At 45.7% G+C, this 22,739-nt stretch overlaps 1 protein-coding gene across 1 annotated transcript in view; it reads left to right on the top strand.

Annotated features, from left to right (window-relative positions):
• The window catches only part of OPN4 (opsin 4), a 34,266-nt gene extending 11,643 nt beyond the window's left edge, over positions 1-22,623 (top strand). The window contains exons 3-11 of the mRNA XM_036737265.1: positions 5,362-5,495; positions 7,096-7,299; positions 7,737-7,908; positions 8,637-8,798; positions 10,862-10,969; positions 12,484-12,664; positions 15,660-15,806; positions 16,972-17,007; positions 22,585-22,623. Coding sequence (XP_036593160.1) covers positions 5,362-5,495; positions 7,096-7,299; positions 7,737-7,908; positions 8,637-8,798; positions 10,862-10,969; positions 12,484-12,664; positions 15,660-15,806; positions 16,972-17,007; positions 22,585-22,623 — 1,183 coding nt within the window. The remainder of the gene's footprint in view (positions 1-5,361; positions 5,496-7,095; positions 7,300-7,736; positions 7,909-8,636; positions 8,799-10,861; positions 10,970-12,483; positions 12,665-15,659; positions 15,807-16,971; positions 17,008-22,584) is intronic.
• Positions 22,624-22,739: the final 116 nt, after the last annotated feature.

Here is a 22,739-nt window from a genome sequence, read left to right as displayed (position 1 = left end):
GTAGAGCCTTCCAGGCTCATTTTGGTCTGATCAGCCACAGTTGGACATATTACATCTTGATTCCAATGTAGCAGTGTCATTTTGGTTTTCTCTTCAAGAATAAAGGACAGCAACCAACCAACCAATTCACTTTTCATAATTTTCTTGCAACACTCTCATTTCTTTTCCCAATTTTCCCTCTACCACTCCTATGTCTTTCTTTAGTGCTTCTAGGAATTCTTGTTTGGGTCCAATTAGTATTTTTCTTTGAGGCTTTGTTTCCAACTGTTTTTTACATTGTTGTCTTCTTCTGAGTTTATGTCTTGGTCTTCCCTGCCACATAGTAGCTTTTTATGGTCAAGTTCTTTTTGTTATTATTGTTTGTTCATTTTCCCAGCCTATTTCTTCACTTTGAACTTTATGTTAAAGTTGGGCTCTGCTCACCTGGAGCTCAGGAGGCCCTATCCCAAGCTTCAGGCTTTTTTGTGCTACTATTTTTGGAGCTAATTCTAGGAGTCTGCAAGTTTTTGGTGCTTCCAAGGTGGTATGACCTAGAGAGAGGTGTGGTCACTGCTTTCCTGGTTGGCACTCTGGTCTTTACCCCAGGAAGAGCCCCTGTTCCCAGGCAGCCACAAGCACTAGTGCTCTCTTTGCCTTGGAACTGTGACCAGGGCCCCTGCTCCCTTGAGGCTGACTCCCAACACTCCTCTATATCCTGGAACTGTGATCCAGAACTGTGTATGGCTATAGAGTTACCCATTAACACCAGTTGTACCCAGTGCCAGCAAAGGGTCCCTTGTAATCTTCCTCTTACCATCTCTGGGCTGAGAGCTCCCAAAGCAGCTGCTGCAGCTAATGCTGGCACAGCTACATATGTGGGTTCTGGATAGGCTTCCACCCCAGTGACACAGACTTCTCCTGCTGACCTTTTCTTGGGCTGGAAAAATGTCTCACCCTGACCTTTTGTTGGTTCTGCTGATCCAAAATTTTGTTTGAGGCATTATTTTAAAATTGTTTGGAGGGAAATGTTGAGAGAGTTCAGCTGGGTTGCCTCTAACCTGCCATCTTGGCTCCTAAATCTATAGTCCTATGAACTCCTAATGTTTGACCAAGAATGAGCTTCAATGAGAAATGAGTCTTAATCCCCACCCAGATAGACTAAATGTCAGAGGTGAGTCTAGGTTGTGGTCCAGGTTGTGGTCACCACCAGCTGAGGTGATTTAGCTCTGGAGCTTGAGATGTTGTAACACTCATAGTTTACTTTGTTGATTGTGACAAGCAGGTGAACAACTCAGCTACCCCTCCCCAAAGAGGAGATAAGAGAAAAAGACAACCTCTCACTCAAAAAGGAAGCCATTTATTCTCTACATGGGACCTGCCAGTCCCTGGCCAGCTAGCTACCCAACATTGGCTTCAAGTATCCCCACCTCGGATTGAACGTGTTAGGCAAGGCAGCCAAGGTGAGGTCTCTAGGCCCCTCCCCAGCAGCTTTGGTAGATCATTGTCTGTTACAGGAAGACTATGCCTGAAGGGGAAGAAAACTAGCCTTCTAAATTATCCCATATGGGGTGGAAAAAGTCCCCCAGATGAGCCTAACCCAGATCCAGGCAATCCATAGGACAAATCACCTTCAATTTCTTGGTCGTTTGGGCATAAGGCACAGAGAATTCATCTGTCACTGTGCAAGACTTCAAAACCCACAACCAGTCAAGGGTCCAACCATGGACCAAAGCTGCCTGAGGCAGAATTCAAGGTACTTGTGCATTCTTACTGGCCTTCTCTCTCCTATTGCCCATCAAGCACCACCCTCCTCATGAACCAATCAACTAAGCACAAAGTGTTTAGTCACTGCCTTTCAGGTGTCCTTGTGTGAGTACTGGTCCAGAGAGAGTCTACAAGGTGAGAAGGAGGCATCCATGCCCCAGGCTGTCCTCACTTCTCTCCTTCTTTGTGCCCTGCTTCCACCTGCCTCTGAAACCATCTCTAGAGGCAGGAACATCTAGCATGTTCTCATCCCTTCTATCTTGACCCAGAGGAAAAGAAATCCCCCTTTAACAAAGAAACATCATTGTGTAATGGATTGAGAGCTGGACCTGAAGATGAAAAATGAAGGAATTGATGAAAAAAGCAACTAAGCACTTCCTATGTGCCAGGTGCTAAGTGTGGGGGATACAAATACAAGCAAGGAAAACAGTCTCTGCCCTCAAGGAGTTTACATTCTAATAGGGGAAACATATAGAGGGGAGGGGTATCCAGGAAGCTGTATCCCTTACAGAGAAGTCACAGGGATGGAGACTGGAATCACAGGGCAATTGATCTCTGTATCCTTTCTTTAAAATTTATTTTGGAACCTCTTCTTTCCAGCTGGCAGAGTTCATTTCCGTGGTGTTGACTTGGTTCAAGTCAACCTTGACGCATACTGACTGTGTGACCCTGGGCAAATCACTCAATTTCTCTGTGCTCTAGGCAACTCTCTGATAATAAGTTGCAAAGAAAATGCTGATCTGCATTGGTAGAGAGATTTTCCTCATTCAGGAGTTCCCTACTCAATAAATTCACAGAGCTACTCCTTATCAGCTTGGTGGCCCAGTGGATATAGTGCCAGCCTGGGGTCAGGAAGACTCATGTTCATGAGTTCAAATCTGGCCTCAGATACTTCCTTAGCTGTGTGACCCTGGGCAAGTCACTTAAGCCTGTTTTCCTCAGTTTCCTCATCTGTAAAATGAGCTGGAGAAGGGAATGGCAAACCACTCCAATATCTTTGCCAATAAAATGCCAAATGGAGTCATTAAGTTGGCCAAGAATGACTGACCAAGAACATATGTATATATGTTGCCTCTCCTGATGGAATGGAAGCTCGTTGAAGGCAGGGACTGTTTTGTGTTTGTCTTTGTCTCCCTAGCACTTAGTGCTTGGCACATGATAGTCACCTTATAAATGCTTGTTGATTGATTGACACATCTGAATGGGATGCCAATGATGCCTACCATGGCCAGCTGGCTCCCAGACATATAGCAAGGTCTCTCTCATCTATCCATTGATATTCCTGTTGGTGCCATGCCCACCCCCTCTTTTCATGTTCCAGTTTGTCAGTAAGCTTGGTGAGGATGCCCATCAATCCTGCCAGCTTATCTGGAGTGGGATCTTAAAGCTTGTTAGTCAAGCCTAGCTCAAACATTTCCATTACCACCCCTTCCTGCTAGTTGGCAGGATTTCTTTCTGTTTACCACCACTAATCTCTTAGCTTGCTCATGCCTAACACTGAAACAGTAGCACCGGTGTCATGTCGGTGGCTGACTGAAGTATCACTCTCCCCTCCGCCTCAAAGCCCTGAGGTCCCCGGTGAAGTAGGCAGCTAAGTATCATAGTGGATAGAGACCTCGACTTGGAGTCTGAGGGACTTCAGATTTAACTCTTCTCTCTTGATACTCACCAGCTATCAGACCCCATGCAAGTCGCACAAACTTTATGTGCCTCAGTTTCCTCATCTGTAATAGCATTTAAATAAGGCTTTAAGGTCTGCAAGGGACTTTGGTAACATATTGTTATCTCATTTGATCCTCATAATAATCCTGGGAAGTAGGTGCTATTATATCATCCCCATTGTATAGATGAGGAAATTTAAGCTGAGAAGGTAGTGACTTGCCCAGAGTCATGCAGCTGGTGAGTGTCTGAGGCTGCCTTTGAGCTCAGGTCTTCCCAAACCCAAGTCCAACACTCCATGCACTGCACCACCCAGATGTTTGCTTGCACCCTTCCCATCATCTGTAAAATAGCACCTACTTTGCAGGGCTATCGTGAGGATCAAATAAGAAAATATATAAAAGGGATTTGCAAATCTTAAAACACCATGAAAATTCTAGCTATTGCCATCATCACTACTATTATTCCCTCCTCCATGAAAGGCACTGCCCAGGCAAAGACAACTCCTCCCAGCCTCCCAAAACCAAGGCCAAGAATGCCTAATGATCTGAGAAATTGTTGGCAGGGCACTTCCTAAGGAAGTCTCACATCTCCTCTGCTGTCCCTCAAAGATGAGGAGAGAAATCATTGCAAGCCCGTGCTGAGCAGCCAGTGGGGGATAGACAGTCAACATAATTGATACAGGGCTAAGCCCCAACCCTCTTCATCTCCTCCTATGGCTCCTGAAATTGCTCTCCAAAACTTTGCACCACTCTGGCCAAGCCTTCCAGCATGAAAGCAGATGAGCTGAGTCTATGCTCTGCCTATAATGTATCTGTTGAGTTGTAAATGCCATGCATTGATTTTATATAGACTTATGAGTCTATGTTGTGCATGGTGTCTCTTCCTATAGAATGTAAGCTTGTTGAGGGCAGAAATTTTAGTTTTTTTCTTTGAATCCCCAGTACCTAGCAGAGTAGTTGGCCCCTTAGTAGGCCTGGCACACTGTATTGGGAGAGACAATATGAACATGTATGAGTACATTAAAAATGCCTTGAAGCCGCAGGTTCCCCACCCCTCAACTAAGGTCTTCCTGACTCCAGATCTAGCTCTCTATCCACTTCACCACCCAGCTGCCTCTACTTCCCTAGGTAATTGTAAGGTTAATGGGGAATAAGATCTTTCTCACCCATCAATAGGCCTCATGTGGAGCCCATTAAGGGAAGCTTGCTTGCTTGTAGGAAGGCTTGTACACCTTTTGTCAATTTCTAATTACGCATTGAGCCTAAAGAGTATATATTGTGAGAGGAGAGCTTTTGCTTTGGGGGCTCACTTATGAGAAAGATGTTGTGATTCCCTGGTTGAGGCTCTGAATGGCCATATGTTCAGAGCTCCTGACTCCTCAGAGGTAAAGGCTCTCTCTATTCAGTGGTAGATGTAAAGCTTTGATTCAGGCAGTAGAGCCCTGTATGCTGGTCTTTATTTCTCTGCTCTGCATTATTCTCTGTATTTTATGTAATTAAAGAAGATCGTTGACCCCTTTTAAGCTGCTTTCCTTAGTAAAGCAGATCTAAGAACCTGTACTAGCAGCCATCCTGGGTATGCCAGTGTGGTTGTTATTATAGTAACCTTAATATAATGATAAATATATCTTGAATGGTGAGTTTCCTTAACTCTTTCCGGTGGAGATTCATTAACCTAGGGTCTATCAACTTGGCTTTTAAAAAATATTTTGATTTAGAAAAAATTTTATATTCCGATTTCATCAGCTTCCTTTGTAAAGGTAAATCCTTTGTCAATGTATGTGTTTTATATTATGCATTTAGAAATGTCATTCTGAGAAGAGGTCCACAGGTTTCATCAGACAGAGGAGACCCTGGCCCCCCAAAAGGAGAAGAATCTTTGTCCAGTGAAAGGTAAAAGGCCAGTTTTCCACAAGCGCCTCCAATAATCCACTTTTCAATAACTTGGCCTCTGCAGGAGCCGCAGCCTTCGCACACCCGCTAACATGTTTGTCATCAACCTCGCCATCAGTGACTTCTTCATGTCCTTCACCCAAGCCCCAGTGTTCTTTGCCAGCAGCCTGTACAAACGCTGGATCTTTGGAGAGAAAGGTAGGAGGGATCCGCTGCCAGAAGATGCGTGGGTTCTTCATGCTTCCTTTGCCTCAAGGAGTCAGGTGCTCTTGCTGATTAGCAGCACCATTAGGTGTCTGTAGGTGGGTGGTATTGTTGTGTATGCCTTAAGGAAGGGAGACAATAGAACCTGAGAATCATTTGAGTCTTGTCCTCCATTCCTAGATGTCCAACCTTGCTACTGATGGCCTTACTCCCCCAGCCCTCACAGCATCACGGGCTCACAGATCTGGGACCAGAAGGGCCATCAGAAACAATCTAGTTCAACTCTCTCGTTTTCCAGAGGAGGAAACTGAGTCCCAGAGAGGTCCTAGGACCACAGAATTAGAGAGGGAAGGGAATGCCTCTCTCATGTTACATATGAGGAATCTGAGGCCTAGGTAGTTAATTGCAGCCCAAGGTCACTTACCCTGTTATGAGTTGAACCCAAATTCTCTGACTCCAAATAAAATGTTCTTTCCCCACACCATTCTGACTTCTCTAGGTTCTTATCTCACTCTCCTGCCTAACCAGTCCCCCCAGTGTTCCACAAATACACCATGTTCATGGTTACTTCTAGGGTCATCCCCCTTCTAGAATCCTTTCCCTCATTTTCCCCATCTGTTCAAATCCTACCTATCTTTCAGGGCCTAGACCAACTACCACCTCTTCCAGGAAGCCTTTCCTGATTACCCCAACCCCTATCAACCTCTTCTTGTTTTACATCTCTGTAGCACTTGGCATCTTACACACACACACACACACACACACACACACACACACACACACCCACCCCAAATCATATTGTTCCTTGGATTGTTGGCTGGTGTTTGGTTGTAAATTCCTGGAGGCCCTGGATCCTTCACAGCATCTGATATAGGACAGGGCCCAGGATAGATGTTCAATGGAGAGACAGAACAGCGAAGTAGAAAGAACACCTGAGTAGGAATCAGAAGCCTGGGCTCAAGCCTCAGCTCCACGTCTTCTTAGCCACGTGACCTTGAATAAGTGCCTGAAGCTCCCTGAGCAGCCTCAATTTCGTCATCTGCTAAGTAGAAATTATCCCTCCTGCTCTCACACCTCCTACCTCACAGGGTATGTGAGGATCAAATGAGACAGTGAGTGGAAGCAAACAGAACGTATTTTTCTCACTAAGAAAAGTGGCTGAGAGGGTGATGGAGGAGAAACCAGGGAGCCAGAGGGTGCTGAAAGGAAATGTTGCTACTTTACTTAGGTATGGTTTGTTTTTTAAACTTTTAAAGTTTCTTGCATTCGGGGGTCATGTTATTAGAGTAGTACCATGGAAAGAGTATTGGCTTTGGAGTCAAAGGACCTGGGTTCAAATTCTTCCCCTGCCACTTGTCTGACCTTGGGCAGGTCGTGAACTTCTCCGGGCCTCAGTTTCTCCATTGCTAAAATGAAGGGATTGTCCTCAATGGATCCCAAGGATCTTTTCCAGCTCTAAATATATGATCCTTTGAGTTTATGATCTTCCCTTGTCTCCCCTACAGCCTGGGAAGTGTTGTGTCATAATAGATGCTTAATTAATGCTATTAACTAATTGATTGGGAATGGGTTTTCTCCATGCATTTGCATGTAGGATGTGAGTTTTATGCCTTCTGTGGGGCCCTCTTTGGCATCACCTCCATGATAACGTTGATGGTGATCGCCCTGGACCGGTACTTGGTGATCACTCGCCCTCTGGCCTCTATTGGTGTCATATCAAAAAAGAAGACTGGACTCATCCTCCTCGGAGTCTGGCTGTACTCTCTGGCCTGGAGCCTTCCACCTTTCTTCGGATGGAGTTGAGTCTGTTTGCCTGACCCTTTCCTTCCTCGATGGTGTACGCTAATGGGACATGAAAGGAGGGGTTGGTAGAAGAGGAACAAGAAAAGGTCAGCAGAGTAGGGCCAGCTAAACTCGATGATGGAAAAATGTCAACATGATTGGGGTTGCTTCCTATCAATGACCCCTAAAGATATGTAGCCAGTGGGGAAGTTTAATACACTGAGCAGGCCCCTGGTAAAGGGAGTGACCCCTGTGGCTTTGTTTGGAATTAGATAGGCATATGGAAGAGGATGAGCCAAGAAGAGGCAGTTTGAGACAGGCTGGTGAGTGACGTGTAGGGATCAAAGGGCAGTCGGAGGAAGAGCTATCCGAGGAAAAGCCAACTATAGGACGTCCTGTTGTTGAGGTAGATGGAATTTTTGAAACAATCTCTTCTTTGGACCCCCTTCCAAGGTGCCTACGTTCCTGAGGGGCTGCTCACATCTTGTTCCTGGGATTATACAACCTTCACCCCATCTGTCCGGGCTTACACCATGCTGCTCTTCTGTTTCGTCTTCTTCATTCCCCTGACTGTAATCATCTACTGCTACATCTTCATCTTTAGGGCCATTCAGGACACCAACAAGTGAGCTTCCTGGGGCAGCCCCTCCCTCCTACCTTCGGGGGAAATGGGAGGAGGGATGTGTGGCAAGGGCACTGGATTTGGAGTCAAAGGACATGACTTTGAAGCCCTTGAGTGTTCTTTCCTAACTATGTGACTTTGAACAAATTACATAACCTCTCTGAACCTCTGTTTCCTCTTCTGTAAGAGGAGAAATTTGGATTAGGTAATATACATTCCAGCTTTATATACTATTAGTAATAAGTAAGAAGGCCAGAGACCTAGGCTATCATTCATTGATTCATTCATTCTTTCATTCACTCCTTTCTGGCCTTGTTTTTCTATGTATAAAATTGACAAAACTGCCCAAGTCCTATCTATTTCATAGGGATGTTGTGAAGACAAATAAAGCCAGAGACCCGGACATGTCGCAGAAATGAAAAGGCTACCTGGGGTTTGGTGTTTGTTGTGTTTAAGCTGCTCAGATGAAGTTGACCTTTACTGATTAAACCAGATGAGCACCAGTCCAACCGTTAGAGACAAAATTGGGGATGGTTGCCTTCTTTCCAATACTCAGAGCCATCTGTCCCCATTCTAATGAACAGGACTTTTTTCCCCCATACAAAGAGTTGACCATTATCCTTTACCTACCTCGCTACTCCCCTCTGCCCACAATGGCCTTTGGGCTGATGTACTAATCCTGTGAGTGGTTCTGGGATAAATCACCATCGTTCCCATGTTTGTTTCCCTAGGGCTGTTCAGAACATTGGATCTAGTGAGAGCATGGCATCCCCAAGGCACTGTCAAAGGATGAAGAATGAATGGAAGATGGCCAAGATTGCCCTGGTGGTCATCCTGCTCTATGTGCTGTCCTGGGCCCCCTATTCAACAGTGGCCCTTGTGGCCTTCGCTGGGTAATTATCTCACCAGAAAATTCCCCTAGAGTCAACCTTTCCCCCTTTGCAGAGAGCTTGGGTTGTCTCAGCAGAAAGGGTTGGGCAATCTTCTAACTCAGTACAAGTCACTTCTTATCTCACTAAATGCTGGGTTCATTAGAGCATAAATCAAATAAATGACGGGATTCTATTTTTTCTGCCACTATCCTGGTACACAGCGTTACCTCCTCTGGAACATGAACTTACTGAGCAGGGAACATTTGTAGTATGTTAACCATGGTTTGATAAATAGAATGCTAGCCTTGTATTAGGAAGATCTGGATTGAAAACCCTCCTCTGACACATAGTAGGCTATGTGACCTTGGGCCAGTATTAACCTCTGTGCTTCAATGTTCTCATCTATAAAATGAGGGAGTTCGCTCTGATGGGCTCCAAGGACCCTTCCAGTTCTATTATATCTATGATCTCATGACATAAAAGAGGTTTTTGAGGCCTATGGTTGGGAATCTGAGGCTAATGTAGGGCTGTGTCTCCTTCCCCAAGCCCTTACCTCTTTTCAGGCACCAGTGGGTAGCAGGGCATTTGGGCCCATTGCAGTGAGCAGAGAACTCAGAGGAAGCTAGATGGATAGAGCACTGGATATGCAGATAGGAAGGCCTGAATTCAAATCAAGCCTCAGATACTTACTAGCTGCATGACCCTGGGCAGGTCACTTCACCTCTGTTTGCTTCAGTTTCCTCAACTAGAAAATGGGGATAATAATAGGGCCTACCTCCCAAGGTTGTTGGGAGGATCAAATAAGACAAGACCTGTACAGTGCTTTGTAAACTTTAACGCACTATAGGAATATAACACAAAAATACATATGAAATGTTATATAATAATGTAGCGATTAACAATTAGTGCAACGGGAAGCCAACACATTCTCCAGGAAGACTGCTGCCATCACCATCATCCTAATCATCATTATTCCTCCACTAAAGTCCTCCTCCAATGCCTTGCCTGGCATGGAGGTAGCCAGCAGAGCCCAAGCTATTCCTGGCAGCTCCTACCAGTCTAGAAGAGCTTTGCATATAGACTTAATGACAGACTGAAGATCTTGCCTGAAGACTGGACTAGCTGAGGATTTTTCTGGCCACAGCAATTCACGAAGACCATGCACTTGGGTATGGAACGACTGGGCAGTGGAAGGAGTGCCTGCCTCAGCCAATCCTTGGATCTGTGTAAGCGTTGGAAAGTGTTGCCGCTGTTATTGCTTAGGTCCTCGCTCCTGTCTGTCCTTTCTGAGGATGGTCAGAGGAGAATGAGAATAAATAGCAAGAAGGCATAGGGTAGATACTGTTCGCATTTTTAGTGCTAAGTTATTTTTCAGTCTCGTCCAACTCTTCATGACCCATTTGGGGTTTTCTTGGCAAAGATACTGGAGTGGCTTGCCGTTTCCTTCTCCAGATCATTTTACAGATAGGAAAATAGAGGCAAACAGGGTTAAGTGACTTGCTTCAAGTCATACAACTAGCGAGTGTCTGAGGCTGGATTTGAACTCCAGAAGATGAATCTTCCTGATTCCAAGCCCAGTGCGCTATTTACTGTAGCACCCAGCTGTCCACTATTCACACAATAAGGGTTATTAATCAATGAAATGGTTAACCAAAGACAAGAACGGACTTTTCTGGACAGGATGTTTTACAAAGACGCCAGTCTCATGTGCTTGGCAAAGGTTAGTGTAATCCTCCCTAAATGCAGGAGTATGAGCCGCATGACCTTCCAAGGCCTCTAGCACAATCCCAGGTTTCAGATGAGTATGCATTATAAAAGCAGAGGAAAGGGGCCGATTTGCTGCTGGCATTCTCCAGCTTTCCTTACTGATGACCTCCCCCTCTACCTCCCCAACCCAGACACACCTCCACTTGCAGTAAGATAAACTAGAGAGATGAGTTTCAATGGAATGAGTTGGACAAGACAGCTACATCTGAATAAATGGGTCTGTGCAGGCAGTAACCTCAGGGAACAAAGGGGAAAAGAGTTAGACCAGATGTTCTTCTGCCAGCAACATCAGTCTTAGCTCTGGCTTCCCCACCCAGGTATTCCCACATCCTGACTCCCTACATGAACTCAGTGCCAGCCATCATTGCCAAGGCTTCTGCCATCCACAATCCCATCATTTACGCCATCAGCCACCCCAAGTACAGGTAAGCTCTACAGCTCCCCACCCTGTCCTCCTCACAGCACCCACTTAAAAGTCATGCCCTGTTCTTAACCTATTTTTCATGCCTTCCTTTCAGAGTCCTATAGACTCTCTGATTCAGTCCCAAGCCACACCCTGTGGGCTTTTCTCCCATTCAAACCACTGGGAAGTTTGGTTTACCTGGACAGCTTTCCTTGTACATATCTATCTCACCCTGCTTGGTGTGTCCTTCAGGAAAGTCTTGGGCATTAGGCCATAGTGGAAGCTATCAGAAGTCCTAGGCACAGGTTGCAACAACGGGCTGTTAGACAGTCTTTATCATTGGCTTACCAGTCACTACAACCTTGCTAGCATCTCCTGGGCCCTTCTCTACCCTCTCATGGTTGCTTATAGAAGAAGATGTAGAACCCTTGTAGTCAGGAGGTATAGGCCCCTGACACTCTGGATAAGGGTCTACAGAGGGAACTCTCCGAACAGTTGAGAGCTCCACATATTTAGGGAGGGGTAGCCTGGGTGTGTTGACAAGGAGGAGCCATCTTTTCTGCATCCATGTTATTTTTTATGGTGTTTGTAACTTTCTCCCTGGGATATGGACCCATTTTTCAGAGATGTCAAGGCCAAGGCTTGCTGAGTCAACCAAAGTAGCAGATAGTGAACTGGGAAAACCCACCCATTTATTATGCCTTTTTTTTTTCCTGTGGAGGCATAAGAATTCCTTCTCTGTATTTTAGACTCGGTCCCAACAAGATACTCCAGGAATCATGACTATTTCTTGTCATTTCAAGACCAACTTGGAAACTTCAACCATCCAGGGTCTAGAAAATGATGGCCTCATAGAGGTGGCATAGTCAAAACATGGTGTTTGGGTTTTTTGTTTGTTTGGTTTTTATCCTGACATTGGTCCATTCCTTTCTTCTAGGGATACTTCTGTAGTACTGTGGAAAGAGCATCAAATTTGGGTTTGAGACCAGTTACTTACTAGCTATGTGATTGTGATTAAACTCTCTGGGCCTCAGTTTCTTCATCTGTAAAATGAGGGGGCTGGCCTAAGGGATTTCTGAGGTCTCTTTCAGCTCAAACATTCCGTAATATTTGCTGAGGTCCCTGCTTTTACCCTGGGGAGGGATGTGATATTATAAAGAAGGGTCTGGATGCCCTCTGCTGAGCCAGCATCTCAGGATATTATGGATATCATAGATATTATAAATATAGATATCATAGATATTATAGATATTATAGGATTTAGAGCAAGAAAAGACCTTAAAGATTACGTAGTCCAGTCCCTTCATTTTATAGAGAAGGCCCAGACAGTTTAAGTGACTTTCCCCTAGTCACATGGGTAGCAAGTATCAGAGACAGAACTTGAACCCAGAGCCATGGCTCTTTTCTGCCTTCACATTCCTAGAGAGGGTTGGGAGGAAGGAGGGTGGGTGTCTTTTTCTCACCATTTTAGTGTCTTTCACGGTAGGAAAACTATTGAGGACACAAAGTGTGACAGTTGTGTTTCTTCATCGCCAGAATGGCCATCGCTCAGAACTTCCCATGCCTTAGGGCCTTGCTTGGTATAAGGCACCCACGCATTCCATCCTTCAGTAGTTACCGCTTCACCCATCGCTCGACTATGACCAGCCAAGCGTCTGACATCAGCTGGCAGTCTCAAGGTAGACGTCAGCTGTCCTTGGGTTCTGAGAGCGAAGTTGTAAGTATTCCTGATGCTCCCTGGGCTAGCTCCTTATGTGCTCTGAGGTCTGTGCTCTCCAAGGTCCCCACAGAGAAGGGGACTTCATGCAGAGATCTTCACTTTCTACCTCTGGCAGCCCAAGGTGACTCAGGATCCCAAGTCTGCCCAAGAGATGACCTGAGCCACTCAATGTATCTAGCCCTCCTGGCTGTCAAGCCCTGTGCCAGATGTGGGAAAGATCAGATAAAGAGAAAACAGAATCTATATACCTCAAAAAGCTCATAAACAGTAAGGGAGATGAGTCTTACCCATAAAACAATGAGATGGCAACAGTACAAACTAGATTATCAGTGACTAGACTGTACGATTCTGGTATTAAGTACGCTTACGTATTCTTAGGAGGAAATCATAGTTAGCACATAAACTCGCATGGAGGAGACTAGATCTCAGCTGGGCCTTGAAGGGTATGTAGAATTTAGACAGACAAAGAGGAGCAGGGAGCAGCATCAGAAAAAAGGCATGGGACGGAAATTAACATGGGGGTATTCAAGAGAGTGATGACATGACTTTGGCACCGAGAGTCCATGTAAGGAAGAAGCAAAAGGTGAGGTGGGAGAAGTAGGTCAGGGCTAGAATATGGAAGGCCTTGAATATTAGATTAAATTTTGGAATGTTGAAATTTATGTGTCCTGAGCCAAGCTGTTCCACCAGACTGAAGAGGTAGGGGTACATATTGGGCTGAGTCCCTTGGGGTGGTCTCAAGGTAGAGAAGAGTCCTCCCTTCTTCTCTTTCCTCTGTGCTACCCCATTCCAGGCCCACACATAGAAATAGACCAAAGCCCAATGAGCCTCAGGAGCAGGAGAAAAGGGACCTAGATAAGTTTTTTGGAGACATTTACCAATATCAGCTTTGGGACTAACTCCGTATTTGATGTTTTAAAAAGTCTTTTTAGGCTATATAAGGTCCAAAATGACCTACTATGTTCTTTCTCTGGTCAGAAAAGACCTGGTGTCTTGTGTCTGGTTCTAGGTGCCTCATTTTATTTAGGATATTCATAAGATGGAGAGCGTCCACAGGAGGGTGAGATGCTTCGAGACCCTGCCAGCTGAGAATCAGGTTCAGGAATAAGGCCTGTTTAACTTAGAGAAGAAAAGGCAAAGTGGATGTGACCACTGCCTTCCCGTATTTGAAGGACTATCCCAGAGAAGAAGGGTTGGATTTCTGTCTTCTAGGGCCAAGGAACTAGGAGTAACTGGTAAAAACCAATGGAGAGGCTGTTTGAGGCTCAGTATGGGGAAACGTTCTTAATGAAAGCTATCCCAAAAGTGGGTAGTGAACTCCCCATCACTAGAGAGGCTCATGCAAAGACTAGGCAATCACTTATTGTAGTGTACAGGGGATATCTATCTGCTCAGGTACAGATTGGGCTCTGGGCCTCTTAGGGCCCTTTTGGGGCACACGATTGGTACACAGTTGCATGCTGCAATACTACAATAGTAAAAATGCCACTTTGTATTTATATTAGCAGCTTATCCTCTCCAAGGTATTCTTATCTACATTAACTCAATTTAAATTGCATAGAGACTCTCCCAGGATTCCTTCTTCAGTGCTCATAGCCCATAGGGCAGATATTATCTTCTCCATTTGACAGATGAAGGGAGGAAAGTCAGAAGAATGAACTTACCTATCCAGTGATGAATAAGGTCAGAACCAGAACTCCAGTTCTCTGGCCCTTGGTCTAATACTCTTCCCACTGTACCACATGGCCTCTGGACTAGCTCGTTGAATCATAGAATGTAAGAGATCATCTAGTCCAGTACCATAATTTTACAGAAAAAGAAACTGCGGCCCAGAGGAGAGTGACTTGGCTGTGGTCATATAGCTAATTAACAGCAGAGTAGGCACTAAGCTTACCCTGGATCAATAAGCAGGTGAACTTGGAGTTTCTGGGCTCAGAAACAGGGGACATGCAGGGGAGAGACACTGACCCATCACTGCCTTTTAGAAGGAGGGAATAGGCTGCAGCTATGAATCAGCTACATTCAGCTCCCTTATCCTCCCAGCATCCTTCAGTCTTCCGCCCTTCCTCAATTCAGTCTTCTTAATTTCCAGTTGTTGATAATTTGTTCTGAAAATTTCTTTCACATGGATTTATCCTTCCATTCTCCTAGAATGGAGCATAAGCTTCCTGAAGGTAGGGACTGTGCTTCCTGCATTATGTGTATTACCCCCAAGTGACCTGGATGGAGCCTCAAACACCGTCTCCATTAGACCTCATACACGGTGGTGGCTCACCAAAAGTCATTAGGTAGCAAGCTGATGGTCTCCCTGTGTTTTCTGCTCAGGAGTGAGACTAGGTCTGGCCTCCAGTCTGTACACAGGGCCAAGGTCCTAGGCACGGATTGGAGGACTGTGAGCAAGGCAAGAAAACATTCCTGATCAGCTTTAGTCACAGCCTAAGGCAACGACCCACTAGCCACATTACTTGATTTACCGATGTTAGGCTCCTCTGAGGTAGCAAACTCCCTACACTGCCTCCTGTCCTGGATCCTCCAGGATGAGCACATTCTTCCACACACCGACACAAGTACACATACAGACTTACCCTTATGCAAACTCAATAAATTCAGACATATGTAGACATAATAAATTTACAGACACACAGAGTTTTACACACACACACACACACACACACACACACACACACCCACCCACCCCTGTCTAACAGATTCCGAAGCCATAAGGCCTAGAATCTGAATTCTCAAATCTTTCCAGGAAAACCTGGTGAATATTTTAGGGAGCAGAGTGGAGAGAGGAGAACAGCTCTTGGGTTTAGAGGATCACACCAGAAGATTTTGTAGCCAGTGAAAGAAAGGCTGGGCCCAGAGAGAAGGAGTTCCTTTCTGTTCTTTAAGGGTATACATTTCCCTCCTCCATCAAACAAGTAGGGTGGCTCAGAACCCAAGAAGAGAGCCCAGAGTGATGACTTTTCTCCTCATGAGTTCCCTGCAGGGCTGGAACAACACCGAGGCCGGTGCTGCAAGTCTGACCGTGAAGAACCAAGAGGGGTCCTGCAGGATGGACCCAGAGACCATGGAAACACAAGAGCTGACAGCCACAGCCAAGGCCAAGGGTCAAAGCTGGGAGACTCTGGCAAAGGTGACTGGGGCAGGATGGTAGCTCTAAGGCCATACCCAAACTAGAGGGTGTCCCTGGAGACAGTGTGGAGTAATACAGAGAGTGCCAGACCTGGGTTCAAATCCCACCTCTGACATTTAGTAGCTCTATGACTGTAGGTGACCTCTTAATCTCTCTGAGCTCAGTTTTCTCCTGTATAAAATGAGGCAGTTGGGCTGAATGGCCTTTAAGGACCCTTCCAGCTCTAAATCTGGGATCTACAATGCTGGGTCTGGGCCCAGAAGAAGGGAAAACAGAGATGCTGAGCCCAGCAGGAGCCAGGGTGCTGCCTGGGTGGCATATAGGCAAAACCAGGCTGACGTGGTGGCTAAGCCCACTGGACTCCCTAATTCCAGTGACCAGCTATCTCTCAAGGCCTCAGGGCTTGGCCCTGGATAGACATGGAGGCAGAGAAAGTTGAGTGGGGCAGCAGAAGGAAAAGGAGGGAAGATGAGAGAAGAGAGTATTACTTATGGAGGAGAGGAAGGTCAAAGTTGTCTTCACTTGGTATCCTAGGCAGGGACCAAGGTCAAGGCCACTGCCTGAGGACTCAACATGTCTTTTGGCTAAAGTAAATGCTAATTAGGAAGCCTAGGAAAGGATAGATGCTCAGGTCCTCCCTGGGTATAACTGCTAATCCTCAACCAAGTCCATAATTAATAATAACAATACAATCAAAATAGCTGACATTAATACCAAATGTTAAAGTTTTGCAAGTAATTCTCATGTCTCACCTGATCTTTATAATTCTCTGAAATTGACAAAGAATACCTTATTGCTATTACATTTCTAATTTTACAGATGAGGAAACTGAGTCCTAGGGAAGTTAAATAACTTGCCCAAAGGCACAGATTATGGTAGAACTGGGACATATGCTCAGGTCTTTTGACCCTAGTGGGTCAGTCAGTCAGTTAGTCAATCAGCATGTATTAAATGGTGTGCCAGTGACTGTCAAAGAAGTCTAGGCTTAGGGCAGTGCATTTCATGATGTTGAGTTGGGAGTTTCCAGGCAATGGGCCCTGAGCTCACTGCACCACCACATCGCCATGGCTCCAGCTGGTCTTGTCATCTTACTAGGCAACATCCAACAGTGACTTGGAAGCACATCAGTTACTAGGGCTTTTGACTCTTGCTTTTTTGCCTTTAGACATTGGAAGAGATGGATGACTTATCTCTCCTGGAGGTGAGTGTAGGGGCCCAAACCCTGAAGCCTAAGACACTGCCCAGTCTGCCCAAACTCTGTCCAGCCCCAAAGTTGGCCTTAAGTCCAAGGACGGGAAAATCGAGGCTTGAAGTCATCTGCACCTTCCTGGCCCGTTCTAGGCCAAGCTGCAGAGAGGTAGCTTACTCCATTCCTTGGGGATGAGATAAATAATACCCCAACTAGGAAGCCTTATGGTCTTCTGGCCAGGCTGAGTTGTGGGTAGACCCCTCATTGCCTAACTGTGTATCTTCCCTGTGGGAAAAGACTTTACCACCATCAACTCTCCTCTTACTGAGTTCAGGGGGTTCCCCTACATTTTGTTTTACATAAATAGCTCCAGGGTCCTGAGCAATCTCCTCCATGTTGGGAGGAAAAAGGCCATCAATATTGAGATCCAAGCAAAAAGTCCAATCAGAAGCAGGTCAAGCCAGACTCTTGTCAAGAACGTCTAGGTGCCAAGGGTGAGGCTAAACCTAGGGCTGGAACAGAGGTTTCATACCAAGGAGGTTCACAGGGAAGCAGGAGGGGGGGCTACCAGAAATGTGGGTGAAATGATCATTTATCTGACAGCAGACTTAGCTGCTTCTTCAAGTCCCATCTTGCTCTGACACATCAGTATAGGGGCAGGCCAAGGAACTTTCTATACCCACTTCTGATTCAGGAGCACCCATGAGGCTATGGGTTCAGAGAAATATGCCTGTTAATTTGCATAAATTTGCATAGGACAGCCACAAATGTTCCTGTAACACAGAGCAGAGGAATTGGAACATCCAGTCCCGGGTTTAGTAAGGAATGCCAGGCAGGCTTCAGGCTTCATGCTCCTAATCACAAACTCAATAGAGGTAAAGACTGGGGTGGGTGAACCTTCAGTAAATAGTAATCACAACTCTATGGCCCCAGGAAAGGGCTGGGATTATGGAGAAGGTCCCAGCTGCCCAGCTGGCCGGCTCCCAACAGTGCTGCTGAAGGCCTTGGGGCCATTAAAGGCTTGGATTGAGAAGCTCTCTGGAGGGCCTGTGACTCTGGGGAGTCTGGAGGAAATATTTAAAGACCTAAACTTTTCCCCTCACCCCCATCAACCCAGAGCACAATGGGAAAGTATCTAAAGGGTCAAAGCCTGGGCCTTTAGCCTGTATCACAGATTTAGAGTAGGGGTTCTTAACTCAGGGTCCAAGCTTTTAAAGAATATTTTGATACAATATTTCAATAGAATGGATTTCTTTTGTAATCCTATTTTATTTCTATTTTATTTGATGTATTTTGATGCATTTCAAAACCTGGTTCTAAAAAGGGGTCTATAGAATTCACCAGCTTGTCCCAGGGGTTTAGGACACGTGAAGGTTAAGAGGTCCTGCTCTCCAAGTAGAAAGAACCTCAGAGGTCAATTCCACTCATTTTAAAGGTTAGGAAACTGAGACACAGAGAGGCTGACTACTCAAGGCCACACAGGTGATAAGCATCAGAGGCAGGATTAGAACCCAGGGCTTGGGACTGCAGAGTCAGTATGCTTAATACTATGCCTTGCTAAAACAATCTGATATTTTATGTCCTGGGGGCCCCCAGTCTAGGAGGCTTCCGCTTTCTGACCCAAGGCTTTTACCATTTTGCTACTTTGTGAATTCTCTTAATCACAACTCCCCTACCCAAAGCCTTTGAGCCAGCCTAGTTTTGGGGGTTCAAAGATCCACTGTGCCCATGCCCCAATTACCCACTCCCCTTTCTCTGCCCCAGCCATGTTTCACTATGAACACTCGGTCTCCCTTTTCCCCATTCTATCACCTGCTTCCACCCCCTCTAGACCACAGGAGGGCTTTCTCTTGGGTTTATTTACAAGGAAAAAGAGAATACACAAATTCAGATATATAATACCAGGCTCAGATCATCAGAGAGGTGTATGAAAGGGAACTACCCAGTTCCAGACAGAGTGGCACCTATACTTGCTAACTTAATCCTTACCTATAGTTACCCAAGCCTGGTGGGGCTCACAATCCTTATCAGACCAGGAACCCAAAGCCATAATACCTGGTGCCCTCTTGATGCCATATGAGCATGGTATTTCCCTCTACCCCTTCCCAGTTTGGGGATTCACTCGTCTCTACTCCCTGACTGGGGCCTATGGGGCCAGTCACTATCCAGTAATCAGGAAGCCTAATGATTGAGTAGTGGCTGGGGAGTGTTCTGCCATATTCCCAGTAGCTAATCACTTAGTTAAGAAGATATCTCTCCTTCCTCTGCCCTAGAAGGTGAATGACCAATTCCACACAACTTTCCAGGTCACTTCATATACATAATAATTTTGCCCTCTGCAAGTCACCCCAAATTGAAAACAGGGTATCCCTTTCCTTATAAGTCACCCAAGTGGGTTTTTGTTTCTTCCCTTCTGGACCCTCAACTCCAGGGGAGCAATAGCTTCCTAATGTCAGGTTTCATCCTATCTCCTTTTCAAAGGTCCAGTGCCCTTCCTATTGCCCACTTTTATTCACTCCCCTCCCAGTGAAGGACTCCTTGCCTCTCCTAACACCTTTTCCCCACCTTTTGGGAAGTTCCCCACCAAACTCTCCCAGTCTCTGTGTCTAAAAACAACAAAAAACAAAACAACTTTGGCTACATGGATAATTTTCTCCCAGGCAAGCTATTTACATTTTAATGGGGGTAAGAGTGGGGAGGAGGAAGACTGGGGCTAGAGACAAAACCCTACCTCCAAAGAGGGACTCAAAGGGTGGGATTTCCAGCCCTGCAACAGGTGGCAGGCAGGCAGGCAGGGGGACTGTTCTTCTCAGTTCTCCTTATCACACTATAGAGGTCAGCCTAAGTGGAAAGGGCCAGCCCTGCTCATTCTCCTAGTTCTCCAATTATTTTTCTTTGTTGTTATCCTGCCTTGGGCCTTAGGGGATCCCAGCTGCTTAGGTGGGCTCTGGGTCTTCATCAAGCCAATTCCCCACATGGTGCAGATAGAGAATACACAGGTTATGTCTGTGTGTCTTTGTATAGGTCTATCTGTCTATAAATGTAAGTGGATTTAAAATTGGTGTTAGGTTGTGGGTGTATCTCATTGTGTTATAAAGACAAAAACAAAACAAAAAACAACAAAAACCCCTGCATGTGGAGGAGGGAAGGCCTGATTTCAAAGCACAAGTTAGGACTGATGCTTGCTAGTTATGGGCCCCTGAGCAAATGGCTTGACTCTGATGAGCCTGTTTCCCTAACTGTAAAGTGGGGTTACTAATGACTAAAATCCTCACCTTGCCAGCTCTTTGTGAGGGTCAGACAAGCTCTTATATATAAATATATTTTGGAGGAAAGGGCAAGGGGGCTGGGTACACAAAGAAAGATAAGTATAATTTGTATACTTCAGAGGGCTGGCTATTCTTTAACGCACTGTGTGACTCTGAATGCCCTTTGCCCATGTCTGTCTGAGTACAGGCTCAGCACACATGAAGTGATCACATCTAAGAATGTGTGTTACACTGGGGGTGGGGGGTCTTTGCCAACGTCCTTACTGTGTAAGACTGTAGGGTGATTGGGCGCCTGCATGTGTGAATCTCACTCTCCTGGTGTTCGGCATGTCACAAAAAATACTTGGCCCCTATAAAAAGAACCACAGCTGTCAACCTTCATCTGCCCAGTGAGAGAATGGAACATAGATCAGAGCTAGAGAAGAATATATTCTGGGCCACTTGAAATGTCTTGTACGCAGATATTCTGACACCAGGCACCCTCCCTTGGAGGTAGACCTCCACCCACCCCTTCTGATCGGTACCCGTGTGCCAAGGCTCAGTGATCTGAAGGGCTTTACCTAGTAAGCCTTTTAGGAACGATCCAGAGGACGTGGGCTCTAATCCCGACTCTGCTCCTTACTGTCCGTGTGAGTTTGGACAACAATAACAGTAGCTGATTGTTAACGTTAAGGCTTGCCAAGCACTTCGTATGTTAGCGCATTTGATTCATAACCAACCTGTTCATAAGTGCTATGAGTATCCCCATTTTAGAGATAAGGAAACTAAGGGAAGCAGAAGTTACTTACTTGCCCAGGGTTGCACAGTTGGTTGGTAAATGTTTACAATTGGTAAATGTCCGAGGACCAATTCAGACTCCAGCCTTACTGATTCTGGGTGCCCTGCTCTATCCTTTGGACCACCTAGCTGCCTAAGTAAGTCCCTTAACCACTCTGGGCCTCAGTTTCCTCATTAGTAAAATAAAGGTGTTAGAATAGATCTCCCTTAAAGACCCTTCCAGCTCCAAGTCTGTGGACCTATGATCCCTTTCAAGAAAACATGCCAGTCTTTCTCCCCATCGGTTTCTTCTACCTCAGTGGTATAGGGTATTTGGAAAAGCAAAGACCTCTAGTGTTGAAAGGTCATCCATCTGACCTGTGTGCCTGTGGTGGTCTTGCCCCTACCTGGGGAATGAATGAATTCTTCTCTGCCCCTTACCCCACTGCCCCCAGCATCTTGGACAAGTTCTCATCCAATCTCTGCTTGGAGCCTTTCAGTAAGAAAGCCCTCACTGACAGCCTTACAAGGCCACCCATCCTCCCTTGGACAGCACCAATGGTTAGCAAGGTTTCCCTTCCACTCAGCCAAAATCAGCCTCTCTGTAACTTATCCCCAGTGGTCCCTGTTCTGCCCTCTGAGGCCAAGAAAAACAGGTCTAATCCACTTTTCCATGACAACCCTTCTCATATTTGAAGGCAGCCATCATCTCCCCCAAGGTCTTCAGGCTAAAGAGACCCAGCTTTTTCAAGTGATCCTCTCTTGGCTTGGTTTCTAGTCCTCTTAGAATCCTGGCCACCCTCCTTGGGACACACTCGAGTTTGTCAATGTCCTTCCTAAAATGTAGTGCTCAGAACTGAACACAGGACCTCAGATGTGGTCTCATGAAGGTAGAGAAGAGAGAGACAATTGCCTCCTTTTCCCAAGGGTTCTAAACCTTCTCTGTGTCATGGACCCCAATGGCAGCATAGTAAGGCCTAGACATCCTTTCTTGGATTGCTGTTTTCAAATGCACAAAATAAGCTATGTGGGATTACAAAGGAAGCCAATTATACTGAAATATAGTTATCAAGAAATGTATTTTTTAAAAACCAAGTTCAAAGAGCCTGGGTTAATAACTGTTGGAAGTTGTAGATACTGTATTTTTGCTGATGCAATCCAAGGTCCCATCAGCTTTTGGGCAGCCAATGTACATTGACAACTTTATCTTTTAAATAATAGCCTTCACTTTTAAGATTTACAGATTCCTTGCAAACATTATCCCACTGGAGCCTGATAACCTTGCAAGGTAGGCATAACACGTATTATTATCTCCATTTCTCAGATAAGGAAAGTGAGGCCAAGAGAGCTTACCTGACTTGCCCAATGTTACAGGACTAAGGCTGGCTTGGCCTCGAAGGCAGATAAAGGAGGCCAGACTTTCTAACTTTACCCTTCACCCACAGAAGGCCCAGAGTCCCTACAGATCTGCTTCTGAAGACCCCGAGTCCTTCCCTTTAGGACAAGGGGTCAGTCCTCCTGCGGGTCTCCCTTCCTGACAAATCTGTGTTGTTTATTTTTACAGACAGGGACCCTGCTCTCCAGCCTGGATCTTCAAATGTAAATACTGCACTGCCCAGAGGCCACTCACTGCTCCGTGCTTTTGGCCATGTGTCTTATTTTCTCACACTTATACTATGAAAATGGAAATCAAAACGCTTTAGATGTAGCCAAGTGTCT

This window comes from Trichosurus vulpecula, chromosome 8, assembly GCF_011100635.1.
Source record: "Trichosurus vulpecula isolate mTriVul1 chromosome 8, mTriVul1.pri, whole genome shotgun sequence".
In the NCBI taxonomy this organism is placed as follows: Eukaryota; Metazoa; Chordata; class Mammalia; order Diprotodontia; family Phalangeridae; genus Trichosurus; species Trichosurus vulpecula.
This window is presented reverse-complemented; position numbering and strand designations above follow the sequence as displayed.